Source organism: Monocercomonoides exilis (assembly GCF_001643675.1).
Source record: "Monocercomonoides exilis strain PA203 chromosome Unknown scaffold49-690789, whole genome shotgun sequence".
Classification (NCBI taxonomy): domain Eukaryota; phylum Preaxostyla; order Oxymonadida; family Polymastigidae; genus Monocercomonoides; species Monocercomonoides exilis.
In genome coordinates, this window is record NW_027150594.1 from 118,086 (window position 1) to 134,625 (window position 16,540).

General features: G+C 32.9%; 4 protein-coding genes across 4 annotated transcripts; 1 reads left to right on the forward strand and 3 right to left on the reverse strand.

Moving 5' to 3' along the window:
• Window positions 1-23: 23 nt before the first annotated feature.
• On the reverse strand, window positions 24-2,766 carry MONOS_10055 (putative ELAV protein). Its single transcript, XM_067862465.1, has 3 exons — window positions 2,612-2,766; window positions 2,395-2,520; window positions 24-2,344 (listed from the first exon to the last, which is right to left on the reverse strand). Exons 1-3 carry the CDS (start codon window positions 2,736-2,738, stop codon window positions 900-902), a joined length of 1,698 nt encoding a protein of 565 aa, XP_067721041.1. The 5' UTR covers window positions 2,739-2,766; the 3' UTR covers window positions 24-899.
• Window positions 2,767-2,895: 129 nt separating this feature from the next.
• On the forward strand, window positions 2,896-5,030 carry MONOS_10056 (chaperonin containing TCP1, group II (cytosolic)). The gene is made up of 4 exons (XM_067862466.1): window positions 2,896-3,216; window positions 3,298-3,476; window positions 3,526-4,030; window positions 4,154-5,030. Exons 1-4 carry the CDS (start codon window positions 2,917-2,919, stop codon window positions 4,853-4,855), a joined length of 1,686 nt encoding a protein of 561 aa, XP_067721042.1. The 5' UTR covers window positions 2,896-2,916; the 3' UTR covers window positions 4,856-5,030.
• A 992-nt stretch (window positions 5,031-6,022) lies between these two features.
• On the reverse strand, window positions 6,023-7,620 carry MONOS_10057 (putative DDE superfamily endonuclease; the record flags this gene model as incomplete). Its single annotated transcript, XM_067862467.1, has 2 exons — window positions 6,023-7,234; window positions 7,288-7,620. 2 exons carry the CDS (start codon window positions 7,618-7,620, stop codon window positions 6,023-6,025), a joined length of 1,545 nt encoding a protein of 514 aa, XP_067721043.1.
• Window positions 7,621-9,106: 1,486 nt separating this feature from the next.
• MONOS_10058 (uncharacterized protein) lies at window positions 9,107-9,613 on the reverse strand (the record flags this gene model as incomplete). Its single annotated transcript, XM_067862468.1, has 1 exon — window positions 9,107-9,613. The coding sequence occupies one exon, from the start codon at window positions 9,611-9,613 to the stop codon at window positions 9,107-9,109; it is 507 nt and encodes a 168-aa protein (XP_067721044.1).
• Window positions 9,614-16,540: the final 6,927 nt, after the last annotated feature.

Below are 16,540 nucleotides of genomic sequence, written 5' to 3' on the forward strand. Positions count from 1 at the left end.
CAAAAAACCAATCATCAGAAAAGCATAAATACTGTAATAAAAGTCTTGTTGAGTAAAAGCATAGTGACATGACGTTGAACGATGCAATGAAAAAGGATGTGTGTGGCTTTGTCAAACAATCACTTAAAGGGAAAAGTTTAGCAAGAAAAAAAGGAGGGCTGTAAAATCTATAACGTTAAAATGATCACAAATGAATCAACAAATTTTAAAGTACAACATGAACCTAAAACGTACAAAAATATGAAAAGTACGGTCAACATTACTTCGAAACAAATATAATCAATAAACTACTGATATAACCGACACCAAAAGGGGCAATGAAGAATAATGAAACAATTAAATAAAGAATTGAAACAGCATACAAATATGTTCGTTTGTGCCCAATTCCTTTACTCATACATTAGAAATTATAGATGTCGAAAGCTTCCAACATCAGAAATGAAACAGCCAAAGCTCACAGAGAACATAACGAAAAAGAAAGTTGTAGTAAGCCAAAAAGAAAAGGTAGGAACAGAAACGAATGAATGACCATAATCTGTACCTGATAACGAACAAAAAAGCACAAAAAAGCACAAAGCATCCATTTATCACAACATCAACATATTTAAGTCAAAAGAAAAATAGTAAAGAAAAAAAGTGAGGTCATACTTTTCATCTCAACAAGAACTCGAATGGAATGAGCATGACACTTACAAAAGTACCATCCCAAAATCAAAGACGATAAAAATGATTGAACAAAAACAGTTAATCTCTTATCAATCTTTGACTTTTCTCTTGACTTTTTTAAAACAAATAATTCGATTGTAACCGCTTCAACACACCCTCTCCAGCCTCATCATCTCCCTCTCCAACTCCTCATCCTCTTCCAACTCCCCTCTCCCGTTCTCTAGCTCCTTTGATTATTGCTCAGTTGGAGTGCTCTTCTCGCTGCTAGCGTTGCTAGTGCTTGTGCTATTGCTGCTGCTATTGCTAGGTTGAGCTTCTCCTGATGTTGACTGCTGTTGTTGCATCATGTATTGTGATTGCTCCATTCCTGAGGCTGGGCTGCTTGATGGTGCTGCTCCTGGCATGGCTCCTTGCATTGGTGGATACTGTGAATAATATTGTTGTGGATAATGCTCAAATCCAGGTTGTCCAGAAGGTGGCATGCTTGGTTGTTCTCCGCTTGATGCTCCGGTTCCTGCAGGGGCAGGTTGTCCAGAAGGCATGGGCATTCCTGATGGAGGTGGTGCACCACCAGCTGGTGCTCCTTGTTGATGGGCCATTTGTTGTTGGTAAAATTGAAAGGCCATGTACTCAGGGTATGAATATTGAGCAGAAGATCCTGGAGCTGGAGGAAGTGATCCGCCTGGTGCTCCAGGAGCAGCTGGTGCAGAAGGTGCTGCGGGCATTCCGAATGGTGGTGGAGGTGGCATCGTACCTGGCATAGGATAATATCCTGGAATGCCAGCTGCCATCTGCTGGGGATATGCTGATGGTGGATATGAAGGAGGTTGTGCCTGTGATGGATCTGATGGATATCCAACTCCATATTGTCCACCTGGAAATCCTGCACCATAACCTCCGCGCCCGCCTCCTCGTCCTCCTCTGAACCCTCCGCCTCTTCCACGTCCTTCACCTGCGTTCTTTTCTGTTTTGAATGAAACTTGAAGAGTTTTCCCTCCAACTCCAACGCTAGCTCCATTCAATGCATTGATTGCTCCTGCAGCTTGTTCAAATGTTTTATATGTAACGAATGCAAACTGCTTTTTCTGTCCTGTTTCAGTTGTTGGAACAGTCAATCGCAATATTTCTCCATATTGAGCAAAGTAAGCCCTCACCCAATCATCAGGCTCTTCAGTTGGGATTCCATAAACAAACAGAGTGTAGGAGCCATCTCCGCCTGCTCTGGCGCCTCCCATGCTTCCTCTTCCAGATTCTCCTTCTCCTCTTCCTGAACCTCCTTTTCTCGAAAGTCTATCGGTCGTACTTTCAATTTTCACTGTTAAAGTTTTTCCCATATAAACTTGGCCATTCAAAGCATGAACAGCAGCTACAGCTTCAGAATGTTGGGACATCCTCACAAATCCAACGCAACGTGAACGTCCTGTTTGATCCTTCAAAATGTTGGAAGTAATAATTGTTCCAAATGGTCTGAACAATTGCTCCAATCCTTCAATATTCAAATCTTGGTGCAACCCTGAAACGTACATGTTGGCATTCTTAATTTCGGGTGATGGATTTCTTGCGTAACTGACTTTCAACACTTTGTTTTCGATTTGTCTTCTATTCAAATTGTGGATGGCAAATTCTGCTTCCTCTGGTAATGTGTATTCGATGAATCCATAACCCAATGATGCTCCGGCTAATTTTTAAAGAAAAAATAAATCACTACATCAATATATTGTTTCAAACTTTTTTTGTTTGTAACAAGCTTATAACTTGTAATTGTTCCGTATGGTGCAAAAAGGCTTCTAAATCCATCAGCGGTCAAGCTCGATGGCAAATAATTAACAATTAAGCGACACGGGTTGGCTGGTGCTGCAACGTGGCAGATATATTTTTTAATGATAAAAAAAGTTTAATAATTATTGTATAAATAGAATTCGAATTGATCAAAAAAGGCAAAGACCTTCCACAGCTTGAGAGGTACCCCACGTTTGTGGTGGGGTTGGAGAGCCTGAAAAGCGTGTATCAATTCCAGGAGGAGGGGCAGCATATGTAGTAGAATTTGTCATTTGCGCAGGATCTGTCGACATTAAGAACAATGATCGATTATTGATCGTAACCATACAATGTAACAACTTTGAATATTTGTATTATGATGATAAATATTAATCTAATATGCAAGCTGATACAAGAATGTTTGTTATATTTAACTTCTCAATGATTTTTCAAACAATATACGATTGGGTTAGATCACAATCTTAAACAAAAATGGCAACCAGAGGCGTTCCACAGATTCCATTTGGAGTTCAGCCAAAAATTATTTTACTGCGCGAAGGGACAGATACCTCTCAAGGTATTCCCCAGCTTATTCACAACATCAATGTTTGTGAATCATTGGCCGCAATGATCAAATCAACCCTTGGTCCACGTGGGCTTGACAAAATGATTGTTACCCAGCAAGGAAAATCTACTATTACTAACGATGGAGCGACCATCGTTCGTTTGCTTAATCCTGAGGAACCTGTGGCAAGAACGCTTGCGGATATTGCGCTTTCACAAGATGCAGAGGTTTATTAAGAATTTAAACATTGCATATGTAGACATTAGATTTCTGTTCAATTTTGTTTTCTGTTCTTATATTTTAAATAGATCGGTGATGGTACAACATCTGTGCTTCTTTTAGCAACTTCATTTTTAAAAGGTGCAAAGTCATACATTGAAGAGGGCGTTTCACCTCAAATTATAATTAGAGCATTTCACAGAGCATGTGCAGAAGCAAGAAAGCATATGGAAGAAATGAAGCATTCCGTTCAAGGCAAAACAAAGGAGTATGCACTTTTTATTTTCAAATTTGAAAAGTCAATTCAAAATTTTCAGGGAGGCTGATGACATGCTTTACAAGGTTGCTGTCACTGCAATGAACAGCAAATTAATTGCCCCTTACAAAAAACATTTTGGTGAAATTGTTGTTGGAGCCGTGAAATCACTTGATGAAAGCTTACCGTTGGATATGATTGGAATCAAGCAAGTTGTTGGTGGAGCAATGGAAGACTCTGAATTAGTTCGTGGCGTTGCTTTCAAGAAAACCTTTTCATATGCTGGATTTGAACAACAACCAAAGAAGATTCCAAATCCAAAGGTAATTTTGTTGAATGTTGAATTGGAATTGAAAAATGAGAATACAAAAGCAGAACTGCATATTAAAGACCCAGCGGAATATCAAGCTTTTGTTGATGCAGAATGGAAAATTATTTTCAAGAAATTGGATCAAATTATTGAAACTGGAGCAAACATTGTTCTTTCTCGTCTTGCCATTGGCGATCTTGCAACTCAGTACTTTGCAGATCGCAACATATTCTGCGCTGGACGTGTTGCACAAGAGGTTTCCTCATTAATACTTGAAAATTCGAATAATAACTTTTCTTTAACATTCTTATTTTTTATTATTCCATTTTTTGAAAAAATTAAATATTATTCATGATGATGATACATCAAAATATTTTAGGATCTTGAACGCACTTCAAAAGCTCTTGGCATTACCATTCAGAGCACAACAAATGATCTTCCTGCTTCGTGTGTTGGAACATGTGACTTGTTTGAAGAGAAACAAGTTGGAGGTGAAAGATTCAACTATTTCACTGGATGCCCAAAGGCAAAAACCGCCACAATTGTTCTTCGAGGAGGTGCAACAAAATTCCTGGAAGAAATGGAAAGATCTGTTCACGATGCAATTATGGTTGTGCGCAGAACGATTAAGCATTCTGCTGTGCTTCCTGGTGCTGGAGCGATTGAGATGGAACTGAGCAAACGTTTGAGAGATTTTGCAATCACAATTCCTGGAAAGGAGCAGCTGATAATTGGAGCTTATGCAGCAGCACTTGAAGTTATTCCCAGACAATTGGTGGAAAATGCAGGATTCGATTCAACAACGGTTGTTGAGAAGTTGAGAGCAGCACATCATAAGGGTGAAAAATCAATGGGAGTCGACATCAGCGAGGAAGGAATTTTGGATGCATTTGAGAGTTGCATCTGGGAACCTGCATCAATGAAGATCAATGCAATCAGTGCTGCAACAGAAGCAGCTTGCTTAGTACTGTCAATTGATGAGACAATCAAAAGTGCACAGTCAGAACAGCCTGGATCTCAAGTGAGAAGTCTTGCCGCAAAATCAAGAGGTAGAGGAAGAGGTGGCATTGCAAGGATGTAAAAGCCATCATTTGATTCAAACTTTCTCAAGCTCATATTATCACTTTCACCATTTATTTACTTAGTGTTAACATAACTTGTAGATTTTTACGAATAATCTTCATCTCAAATTCTTTTCATATATTTTGCACTTCCAGTAACAACCATTCCATTAAATATTATATGTTTCACATGAATCATGTGTAATTCTGTCTTTTTCAAAGCAATTTTAAGTGATACAACTGACTGATTGTTTTATTGAGTAATCTGATGTTTTGCAACATCATCTTTTATTAATAAATTAAAATTGAATATTATTCTTCCTTTGAATAGAGTTTTAGTAATAACCTTGATCTGGGATGAGACTTAAGGACTTTGTTTCTGAGGTTTGAACAATCTTTTCATTTTATTCTTTAAAACAAAAGAAATGATTTATTCGAAAATCACGATTATAATTATCGTCACAAAAATATCCTAATCAAAAAGAAGATATTTCTCTTTTTTTTTAAAGAGAAGATTAAATTTAAAAAATAAAAAAATATAAGAAATATTACAATGAGTGCTTTACCCGATCCAAGTGCAAAACCCGATCCAAGTGAGCAGTTGAATTTTTAGAAAAAATATATTTTTGCTTTTCAGAGAAGTTTACCAACCTCGAAAATGCGAAAAACAAGTTTGTTTGAGTATTATATTTTACTCCATTTTTTATAACTTCTGAAAATTTGGTTTTTTGAAACTAGTTCGGAAATGAACATTTTCGATTTTAAAGGAAAAAAGGATAAAATAACAAATCAAAAAAATATCTGAGTGCTTGCTTTTTAATCAAAGTTCAAAGATTCATATAATTTTTAATGATTCGAAATATTCAAAATTGTATTTTCCATTTTCATTTTCTGATCTAACCCTTTTATATGTGAAAAACAAATAGAAGGTTCTGCATCTTCCTTGAAAGGTGTTTGTAATAGTTATTTCTTATGCTTTTTTATGAGAAATTGCTCTATTTATTAATATTCGTTGGAAATGTCGCTTATTTGTTCTTCTGCGTTTGAATTGTTTTTTCTAATCAAAAATTGTAAATATTTTTTTTGGATAGGGTGATTTTTTTATCCGGACATAATTTTTATTTTTAGATAAAAAATAAATATTTTTTTATAAATCGCATGTTGAAATTTTCGAAAAAATGCAACAATCAATAGTAAATATAATCCATCAATTCTCTTTTAATAATTTTTCTGGTATTTCTTCGTTCATTATCATCTTCGAAATCATCATCTTTTAAAATTTGGGATTTCGATAGTTTTCTTTTTTTCGGCTTCTCTTCAGAAAACAAATCTTTTTCAATTTTTTCTTCAGCAGAATCATCAATTTTCTTTTCCTCTTTCATCTTTTTGTATGCTTTCCATTCATCTAAAAATGCTTGGTCGGATATATTTTTTCCATGGAAATTGAAACGATGGGATTTTTTTTTCAGCTGAACAGAAGGAGTGTCAGGTAACTTCATCAATACGGAATTGGACTGCCCAGACAACACGCCGCTCTTTTCAAATGCAGAGTGAATTGTTGAAGGAAGCAATGCAGTTTTCAAAGCCTGTGGCAAGGCATTTGCAACTGCTTTTCGTCTGAGTGCGATCGAAGAAGATGATGGAACAACATAGTTTGAATTGAAACATCTTTTAAACACAGCAAAAACTCCGCAGTCAAGTGGCTGTGTGAGATGAGTACTGTGTGGAATAAATGTAACAACGTCAATTGATTCATCTGCAAATTTTTGCCATAGATCTGGCTGTGCTCTTGAAGGATGAGAATCCAAGAGAAGCAAGCATCTTTTTTCGTTCATTTCCAGCAATTTTCTTCTTTGGACAATTCCAGGTAGTAGTATCTCTTCAGCATAGCGAGCAAACAATGCATCTGTCATCCATCCATCATTATCTGCCCATGCGTGAAGCTGCGGGCTGAGCAAGACCTTCATTTCTTGTGGAAGTTTTTTAGATGGCCAAAGAACAAGGCTTGGCAAAGAATAACCATCAGCAGCAACTGCAACCACAAGAGTTGAGTTTGGCATGTTGATTGGTGTCTTGGAAAACCCGACTGGAACATCTGAAGGATGAACGGCTAGTTGTTTTGTGGTGTCGGAAAGGCGCAAAGAGGATTCGTCGGTGTTGAAGATGAGAGAAGGAGAGTATTTGTGAGAATCATGAAGTGATTGCAGAAGAGAGAAGAAAGGTTGAAGAGACTGTTTGTTTGATACCGATAATCGTTGAATATCAACGTTATGAGGAATGGATGTCTTTAGGTCTGGATTTCGTTTAACGAATGAATACGGAGTTGATTTTGAAATTTTAACTTCTTGATCTTCTTCTTCTCCACTTCGAATTTTTCTATCAGTTAGCACTGATTCCATCTTTAATTATTATAAACAGTAAATATTTATTTGAAATAAATAAAAATGCAAACCAATCTTTTTGTTTGAGTTAAAGAATAACTCACTCCTGTCATGCTTTCAATTCTGATAACTCCGGTTATCACTTCTTTGTCTTCTTTCGTGAACAGCTCTGGCCGACCAACTTTTCCCACGGTTCTTCCCTTTTCAACGGCAGTTACAGCTCGGTTTATCGATGAACGAGAGAATTCATTCAGATTAGCAGCGTCGGTAACACGGCATTTTCCGTCAGCAATTATTGTGGCAATACGTACTAATCGATTTTTAATTTGACGATACTCGAAAGATTTCATCAAATCTCTTAATTTCGTTAGTCCAATTTCTTTTCTTTGTTTCACTGCGCTCATACAAATAAAGTAATGGTTATGATCTTTTTTTATTTTTAGAAAAAAATTTTTTTTGAAATGAAAAAAAACCAAAAAAATTTATTGGATTAAATTCTAACTTAGTAATACCCCTTGCTATGACCTAATCTCCTCAGGGGAGGCACAAATCAGAGATGGAGGAGCTAACCCCCCCATCTCCCCCCCCCCCCCATCAGAGATTAGGTATAGTAATTTAATCTTAATTTCGAACTGTTGACTTTTCCTTATATATTAAAAATATGATAAAATATCCAAAAAGTGGGAAGAAATAATTCATAATTAAAATTTTTGTCCGGATAAAAAAATGTCCGGATAAAAAAACCACCCTAGTTATTTATTTATTTAAAATGTGAATGATTTATTTTTTAATATTGTTATAAATAAGTTTCAAAACTTTATTTTGGATTAACTTCTCAATAATATTTGTAATTTCAATCATAATTGTGAATGTTTCATTTCAATGGTTTTTATAGTTTTGTGAAATTTATAAATTATTATCTTTGTAATATTCAATTGTTTGCTTGCGGATAATATTTATCAATCTTATATTTGCCCAATGAATTAGTGAAACGTGATTTTTTGTCTTCAAAGAAGGCATAAGTGTAAAAAAATACCTCCTTCAGTTTTATGATTTTTTTCATTTCAACAAATTTGAAATAAATAACATAAAAAAGCAACACTTTTGGGTGGAGCAGTTTTTTGATTCTTTGACTAAAATTTCTTCAAAAAATTTTTGTGATCAATCCCATAACTGAATTTTCATAATCATCTTTTTAACTTTTAATGTTTATTTGCGATAATTGAGAATCAATCTTAACATCAAGTGAAACTGTTTATTTAAAGAAACAAGTTGAGTGTGTAATTTATCATTATTTATTTTATTTTTATCTGTTATTCTTTTGATATTTAACTTTCACTAATTTATCAATAACAATTCATAATATTTCGTTGTAATTAATTTTTCTCAATGATAACATTTATAATAGAATTTTCTATTATTCCAATGCATTCAAATTGTCATTCATCATAAAGAATTCTTTAATTTTTGATTTTTTTTTGAATTGAAATGTTTTCCATTTGAAATGAAAGCTATCGTTCTTGTTTTTTTTTATTGATTTTGTTTCATGAGACATAATTGTAAGATAACGATTATTGTTCATTTTGCTTTTGTCGAATTGTCTCAAATAATAAAAATTGTGAATGAAAATCCAAAAAAGTGTGCAATACTAACGTGATCTGTTTTTTGTGTGTTCGTTTCATAAAAAATGAAAAGAACAAAAAACTTCAAAAGGAATAAATACAAACGGTACATATTTTTCCATTGTTAACCAAGCTGCTCGAAATACACTTGAAATGCTCTAACAATCCCTATGCGTACCCAATTCCACAACATAAAAAATTCTATGGATAAAAAGTCAAATTTTGAATCGGCTCAATAGAAGTTCTCATTTTTTCCTTTTAAAATTACCTATGATTTCTGAGTTATACATGAACTTAAAGAAGATGAAGATGAAGTGGAAAAAGAAAAAGAAAAAGAAAAAGAAACAGAAGGAGAAGGAGAAGAAAAGGAAGAGGAAGAAGAAGAAGGAGCAATTGGAGCAGCAGAAGAGGAAGAGGAAGAGATGGAAAACGTATCAACTTCTGTTTTTTCAGAGAGCTGTGATTGAACTGGGAGATTTGCATTGGCAAGCATCGAGTCAAAAGACAAGGGAGTTTGCGTGGGTGCTGCTTTGACAGAAAAAACAGGACGAGAAGAAGGAAGCTTAGAAAAGGGAATGGAAGCATTATGAACTGAAGAAGAAGAAGAAGATGATGATGATGATGGCGATATTGTTGTTGAAGGACACATCAAAGAACCCATAAAGCGCGAGAAAAATTCCTGACGCGGTAGATGCACAGGTGTTGCAGTTGAAGTTACAGCTGTTGGCTTCCCAGTCGATTCTGTATACGCTTCAGAGCAATAAAGAATCTGCATTTAATTCTGTTTCCTATGCCTCACATCCTCATCATCCTCCACCCCTTCTTCCTTCTTCTTCTTCTTCTTCTTCTATTTATTCTTCTTTATATTCTTCTTTTTCTTCTCTTTCTCTTTCTCTTTCTCCTTCTCCCCATCACCTCCTGCGCGTGTCGCATCATCTTCATCGCCTGACTTGTCTGATTGACAGCTGTTATGAATGTGAATAAAACAATCACAAAAACAAGGGCAAGAACAAGAGCAATGTGGAGAACAACAAAAAGGGAGGTGGAAGATCTGAAGGGGTTGTTGTGGGTTTGGTGGTGAGTGGATGGAAGGAGAGAAGAATTCACTATTGAAGTAGAAGTGTAAGAGGAGGAGGAGGAAGAATAAAAAGAAGAAGAAATTGTGGTGGTCTTGACAAACAAACGTCCAATAAAGAAGAATTTTGTTGTTGAATGACATGATTATTTCGAACACAAATGTTCTCGGGTTTAATCCTCCGCTTTTCACACATTTGAATAAGCTCATCTGTTTTTTTTTTTCGTTGTTTCTTCTTTCTTTGTTATTTCTCTCAAAGCACTCTCCTTCTTCTTCACATTCATAAACCTTGTTAATAAGACTTGCAGTTTCAACAAGTTGTATCTTTTCATCTTGTGGAAGTTTCAATCGAGTTCTGTGCAGGTCTTGAAACAGACACCTTCCTGTTCCAATCCATCAGTCAAATTGGATGGCTGATGAAGAGCATCAAATACATCAAGCTCGATGTGTCTGGTTGACATCTAAGATAAAAAAGAAGATGAATGAAAAGAAGATGATTAGTAGGAGGATGATATTGAAGATGAGAAATGGGAAAAGATAATTTTGTCTGTTAAATAAAAGCCAGATAATGCGATATGCTGAGTGTGTTGATAAGAGGAAAGATGATCAATTTGAAAGAAGCGAACGAATAATCAGATTCAATATGAGGTGAAAAAGCATATTGATCGCATGAGAATGCGTTGATGTGTTGCTTCGCTTAGATGATGAAAACCATGCAATGAGTATCGAGAAAAGAACAGGAAAAAGTTGTGGAGAATTGAAAAAAAATGATTCAGCAAATGAATTCAAATAATGTGTATTAGATGAAGATACAAAAAATAAAGTTGATACACAGCATACAGTGATTTTCGTGACAGCTTTTCTGAACGGAAGTGTTTGAGAATGAACAAATATTTGGGTGAGTAGGATGAGGGAGGCATCTTGTGTATCTGTCATGAGAAAAGAACAAATTCTATTATTTCACATGGACCAAGTTGTGTTGTTCCGCAGAGATCGGTGTTTGTCCCATTATTTGACACGATTTTGAATGTTGTAATGAGAGGGAGCCAGTCATTGAGCACATCGCAACCAGCTTGTCCATTATTCCACACTCTTTTTGATGGGGTTGTTGAACCACAATTTTCAAATGGAGATTGAATGATGCTGCTGCCATTGAAGAACACATCATTTCCTCTTCCATTGGTTGCAGTATTACCATCAAAGAAACAAAATGTGATGAATTTTACTCCATTCATCCAAGAATAAGAAGAAAGAAAAAAATGGCTGCACCTCCAAAAGATGCGGAAGCAGTCAGTTTGTTATTGATGAACTTGCATTCATTGATTGAAAACTGAATTAACTTTGCAGAGGAAAGATTTTGAAATGAAAAACCAGAAGAATCACACAAATATTAAAAAAGTATTAACTTTTTGTTAACATAAACTGTCAGTTTGACAGAAAACTGCAGATTCCAAAATGCCATCCAGTTCCACACTAATCAATAATTTTTCAACTTTCCACTTTGTTTTCTAAGAATATCCAAACAGAATTTGACTGTGGATAACCAAAACAAATAGCTTTTCCATATAAATATGAGTAACTTGCGAAATTAGATTTTCGGATATCTGCATCTCACGAATTATTTACAATAAATAGATTTGCATTTGGTAAATAAAAACTTATTTCAACGAAATATTATGAATTGTTATTGATAAATTAGTGAAAGTTAAATATCAAAAGAATAACAGATAAAAATAAAATAAATAATGATAAATTACACACTCAACTTGTTTCTTTAAATAAACAGTTTCACTTGATGTTAAGATTGATTCTCAATTATCGCAAATAAACATTAAAAGTTAAAAAGATGATTATGAAAATTCAGTTATGGGATTGATCACAAAAATTTTTTGAAGAAATTTTAGTCAAAGAATCAAAAAACTGCTCCACCCAAAAGTGTTGCTTTTTTATGTTATTTATTTCAAATTTGTTGAAATGAAAAAAATCATAAAACTGAAGGAGGTATTTTTTTACACTTATGCCTCAAAGAAATCTTTTTTTCCTCAATATATGTTAAAGCATAATTGCCATTGCTTATAAGTGATTAATAAGTTGCAGTTTTTTCAATAATGCACACAATCATATTACAGTTTCTGTTCATTTTTGTTCATTACACTTGTTTTAGCAAACTCTTTTCAATTTCATTTTTGATTCATTTTTCACTTTTTCAACAAAAATAGAACGTTGTAGCCACTAGGGATAAAAATAAATAATATAGTTATTTTTATTGAATTTTCATATTTTGCTGATCATGAAAAAATCCAACGGAAACATGTTGAACAAGTATTTAAGTGATTAAGAGAATTTTCATGAGTCGAATGATAAACTGTAACATTGTTTCAATGTCAATATATTGCATACACTGGTACTGTGTTTTTTAAAAAATTTAGAGTCATTCTTTGGCGTTTTATCATTACAACAAATCTTAAAATAATTTATAACATTTTAATTTTTTGTTTGAATAAGAAAATAATCGTAAAGTTAAAAATAGAAAAAACTTTTTGCAAAGTCCAATAATAAATAAATAACAGACTAATTATTGTTTTGAACGTAAATTATTTTAAATAACAGCTTGATTGAAAAAAAATTCAAATCATATAAAAAGAATTATTCTATCTGAATAAAACATATTGAAATAAGAGAACAAAAAATGCAAAATGTCAATTCATTTGACATTAAAGTTTTCGAGGAGAATTCCTAAATTATTTATTCAACAATTACAGTTCAATTTATCCCTGGTGAAAAACACTGAGAAAGAAAAAGAGTTGAGAAAAATCAATCAAATATGTCACAAATAAAACATTGAAAATATAAGATTAAAACTTTTTAAGCATTATAAATTTTGTGAAATCAAAATACAGTGAAGTTCGGTTATAATCACATTCGATTTTGCACGATTTTTTGTGATTATAACCGAACTTGATTATAACCGAAACTGTTTTTTCATTGAAAATTTTAACAGAAATAATTTTTTATAATGAAAAAAAAGTATTTTCAATATTTATTGAAATCCACACATTTGTTTCAATTTTTCAATTTTCAATGATTCAATGTTCTTTATTGTTAATAATAAAGCAAAAAATAACAACTTTCATTTTTTCAAAAATTTCAAAATAGACAGAAAAATACCCATTATTTTTTAAAAATTGTGATTATTCGCGATTTTGGTGTGATTATAACCGATGAAATTTCACTGGAAAAATGCTATATATTTTGATGCGAGAAAAAAATGTGATTATTCGCGGTCTTGATTACAACCGAGGTGATTATAACCGAGCTTCACTGTAATTCACAATATAATAAATAAATTTAACTCAAACATAAAAGAACAAATAAGCGACATTTCCAACGAATATTAATAAATAGAGCAATTTCTCATAAAAAAGCATAAGAAATAACTATTACAAACACCTTTCAAGGAAGATGCAGAACCTTCTATTTGTTTTTCACATATAAAAGGGTTAGATCAGAAAATGAAAATGGAAAATACAATTTTGAATATTTCGAATCATTAAAAATTATATGAATCTTTGAACTTTGATTAAAAAGCAAGCACTCAGATATTTTTTTGATTTGTTATTTTATCCTTTTTTCCTTTAAAATCGAAAATGTTCATTTCCGAACTAGTTTCAAAAAACCAAATTTTCAGAAGTTATAAAAAATGGAGTAAAATATAATACTCAAACAAACTTGTTTTTCGCATTTTCGAGGTTGGTAAACTTCTCTGAAAAGCAAAAATATATTTTTTCTAAAAATTCAACTGCTCACTTGGATCGGGTTTTGCACTTGGATCGGGTAAAGCACTCACTGTAGTGGGAAAAATAATAATAATAATAACAATAACAATAATAATAATAATAATAATAATAATAATAATAATAATAATAATAATAATAATAATAATAATAATAATAATAATAATAATAATAATAATAATCATTATAAAACAGTTTCCTTGATATTTTGTTTCATTCAATTTGGAACACATTAAATAGAAATTTGTCAATCAATTTGTTATTTTCCATTTTCCAACAGTGCAGTACTGTTCTCATTTAAATTTTTCGAATAAATAAAGATTCAAGGAAATATTTATCAGTGTCATGATTTTTGTTCCAATTGAATTGATTTTTTAAGTTGTTAAACAAAGGAAGATTTGAAATTCATATTATCATTTTCATCTATCTTTGATATGTATCTATTGACTGATGAGCAGAAATCAACAGTTTCATCCTGAATATACTCGGTGAACAGGATACACTTTTCTTGTATCAAATGTGGGGGAAAATACGGACTTTCAAGCTTTTTTTGCACAATGCATGAAAAAATTGTTTCACTTATAACATTATTAAATTTAATCAGATTTCAAAATAAATTTGATTTTCATATCCGTAACCAGGCATAGTTGAAATCAAAACATAAAGTTTTTCAATATTTCACGAATGTGAAAAAATGAATCCATTTTTATTGTGTTTTTTGAAATAAGATAGTCAATGAAAAGTTCATAATTCTTCAATGAAAATGCCTGGAGTCAAATATTTTGTCCCATGTGGATAATTTTTATCGTTTTTTTACAAGTTCCTTTTATTTCATTTTCAAATTATTTATTGTGCAAAAAATACAAAATATCGAAAAAAATACCGGGAAAGACGTTTTCTTAATAACTGCCAGAGAAAATATACTGATAATATTTTTTTTATTAACCTTGTCTCAACTGACTCGTTTGATATGATAGTCTTTCATTTCCGCTTTATTTGTTCATGGAATATAATTATAAAAATCAAGAAGAAATGCGAAAACTTTTTTCTCTGAGAATTATATAATAATTATATTTCATAAACAAATAAGGCGAAAATGAAAGTCTTTCATGTCAAATGAGTAAAGGAAGATAAATGTGATTGTTTTTGAAATCATATTTTTTTGTGGGTATGGATAATTTTCTTATTCGCAGTTTCTCAAAAAAGTGTTTTTTAAAAAGCGTAATATGCTTTCCAATTTTTGTCTTTCAATTACATGTTATCACAGAAAAACAGAGAAAAGTGGATTTATGGTTTAAACAATAACATTTATAGTCTGGGACAAAACTCGGGATAAGGACACCACCCGGGACACTTCAGTCTAGAATAATTTTTTTGAATGTTTATTTAAAACAATTCAAAATTAAAAAACAGTTCTTGATTAATTTTCTTGATTTTATCTTTTGAATGCCTGTCAAAAAATATGTCTCTTCAATAAGAAATTATATCAAATTGAATGATCAAACTTCCATAAATCATATGAAAAAAACAAACGTTTCTTCGCCTCTCCCTTTCAACAAATAATTACCGATTTAGGCCTCAGCAGAGTTTCGCAGGATACCTTCCAAAGCGGAAAAAGTTGATTATCTTCTGAAACAAGATGGAATTAAACCTTCAGATCTTGTGAAAGAAAAAATTATTACTCATTCTTCCATTTACCGGCATATGGCTTCAAAAAAAGCAGGGCCTGATCCTTAACATGCTGGCAGACCAGGGCTATGCAATAAAGAAGAAATCGAGGAAATAGAAGATTGTGAAATTGCTGAAATATCATCCACAAACAAATTGACAGTTTCAGACATTATCAGATTCGCGTGTTGCTTTATGTTTGTTTTATTTTTTATTTTGCATTTTTGATAGTCAGAAAATGTGATGATGAAGAAAAAGAAGGAATGCACACCAATGCCTGAAGCCAGAAAAATCAGCAAAAAATGGGAACGCAGGTTGATAAAGAAAAGTGGATTACCGAAATTAATAAAACCAACTTTTATAGATCTTCATCCCCTTCAAGCGTCGATAATTGAAAATATGAGGAATAGGTTTTCGTTGTTGAAAAATGTGATTGATGATAATAATATTTCATCAGATTTAATCATCAATATGGACGAAACTGTCATCTTGATGAAGCAGTCGAACAAGGAAATAGTAGTCACAAAAGAATCTCAACATTCTTTTTTATCAGAAGCACAGAGAAGGAAAAATGCTTCATTATTTTTTTCGATTTATGCAGATGGGACGTCACTTGATCCAATCATGCTATGTCCTTCTCAGACCATTTCCGAGGATCTAAAGTAATTGAAGTATCATCAAATTAACTGTTTGGCAAATGGGACAGGCTGGATGACAAGAAGAGATTTTGAAAAGGTTATGATAGAAATATTATTGCCAAAAATTAATGAGAAAAGAGTTGAGCTTCATGGACAGTCTTCCTTCTCATTGATTGTTCTTGATGGGCATTCCTCTCGCCTAAGTTTTCCAGTGATATCTTGGTGCAGAGATCATTTTATCCATTTATTGATTCTTCCATCACATTCAACATATCTTGCTCAGCCTCTGGATAGGTTTGTATTCGTGTATTTCAAAAACAGTCTGAAAAGAGCATTCTCGGTTCCTTCTGATTCGTCAATTTCTTCTTACAGAAAATTATTAATACCAGCAGTATCAGAAGCGGTTAATAATTCTCTCTCTCCAAGAATTGTGAAAAAGTCATTTGAAGCATGCGGAATTTTCCCATTTGACCCTTCTGTCGTATATCAGTGCCTTCCGCAGAACATTGAAACCTCTTCGACAGCAA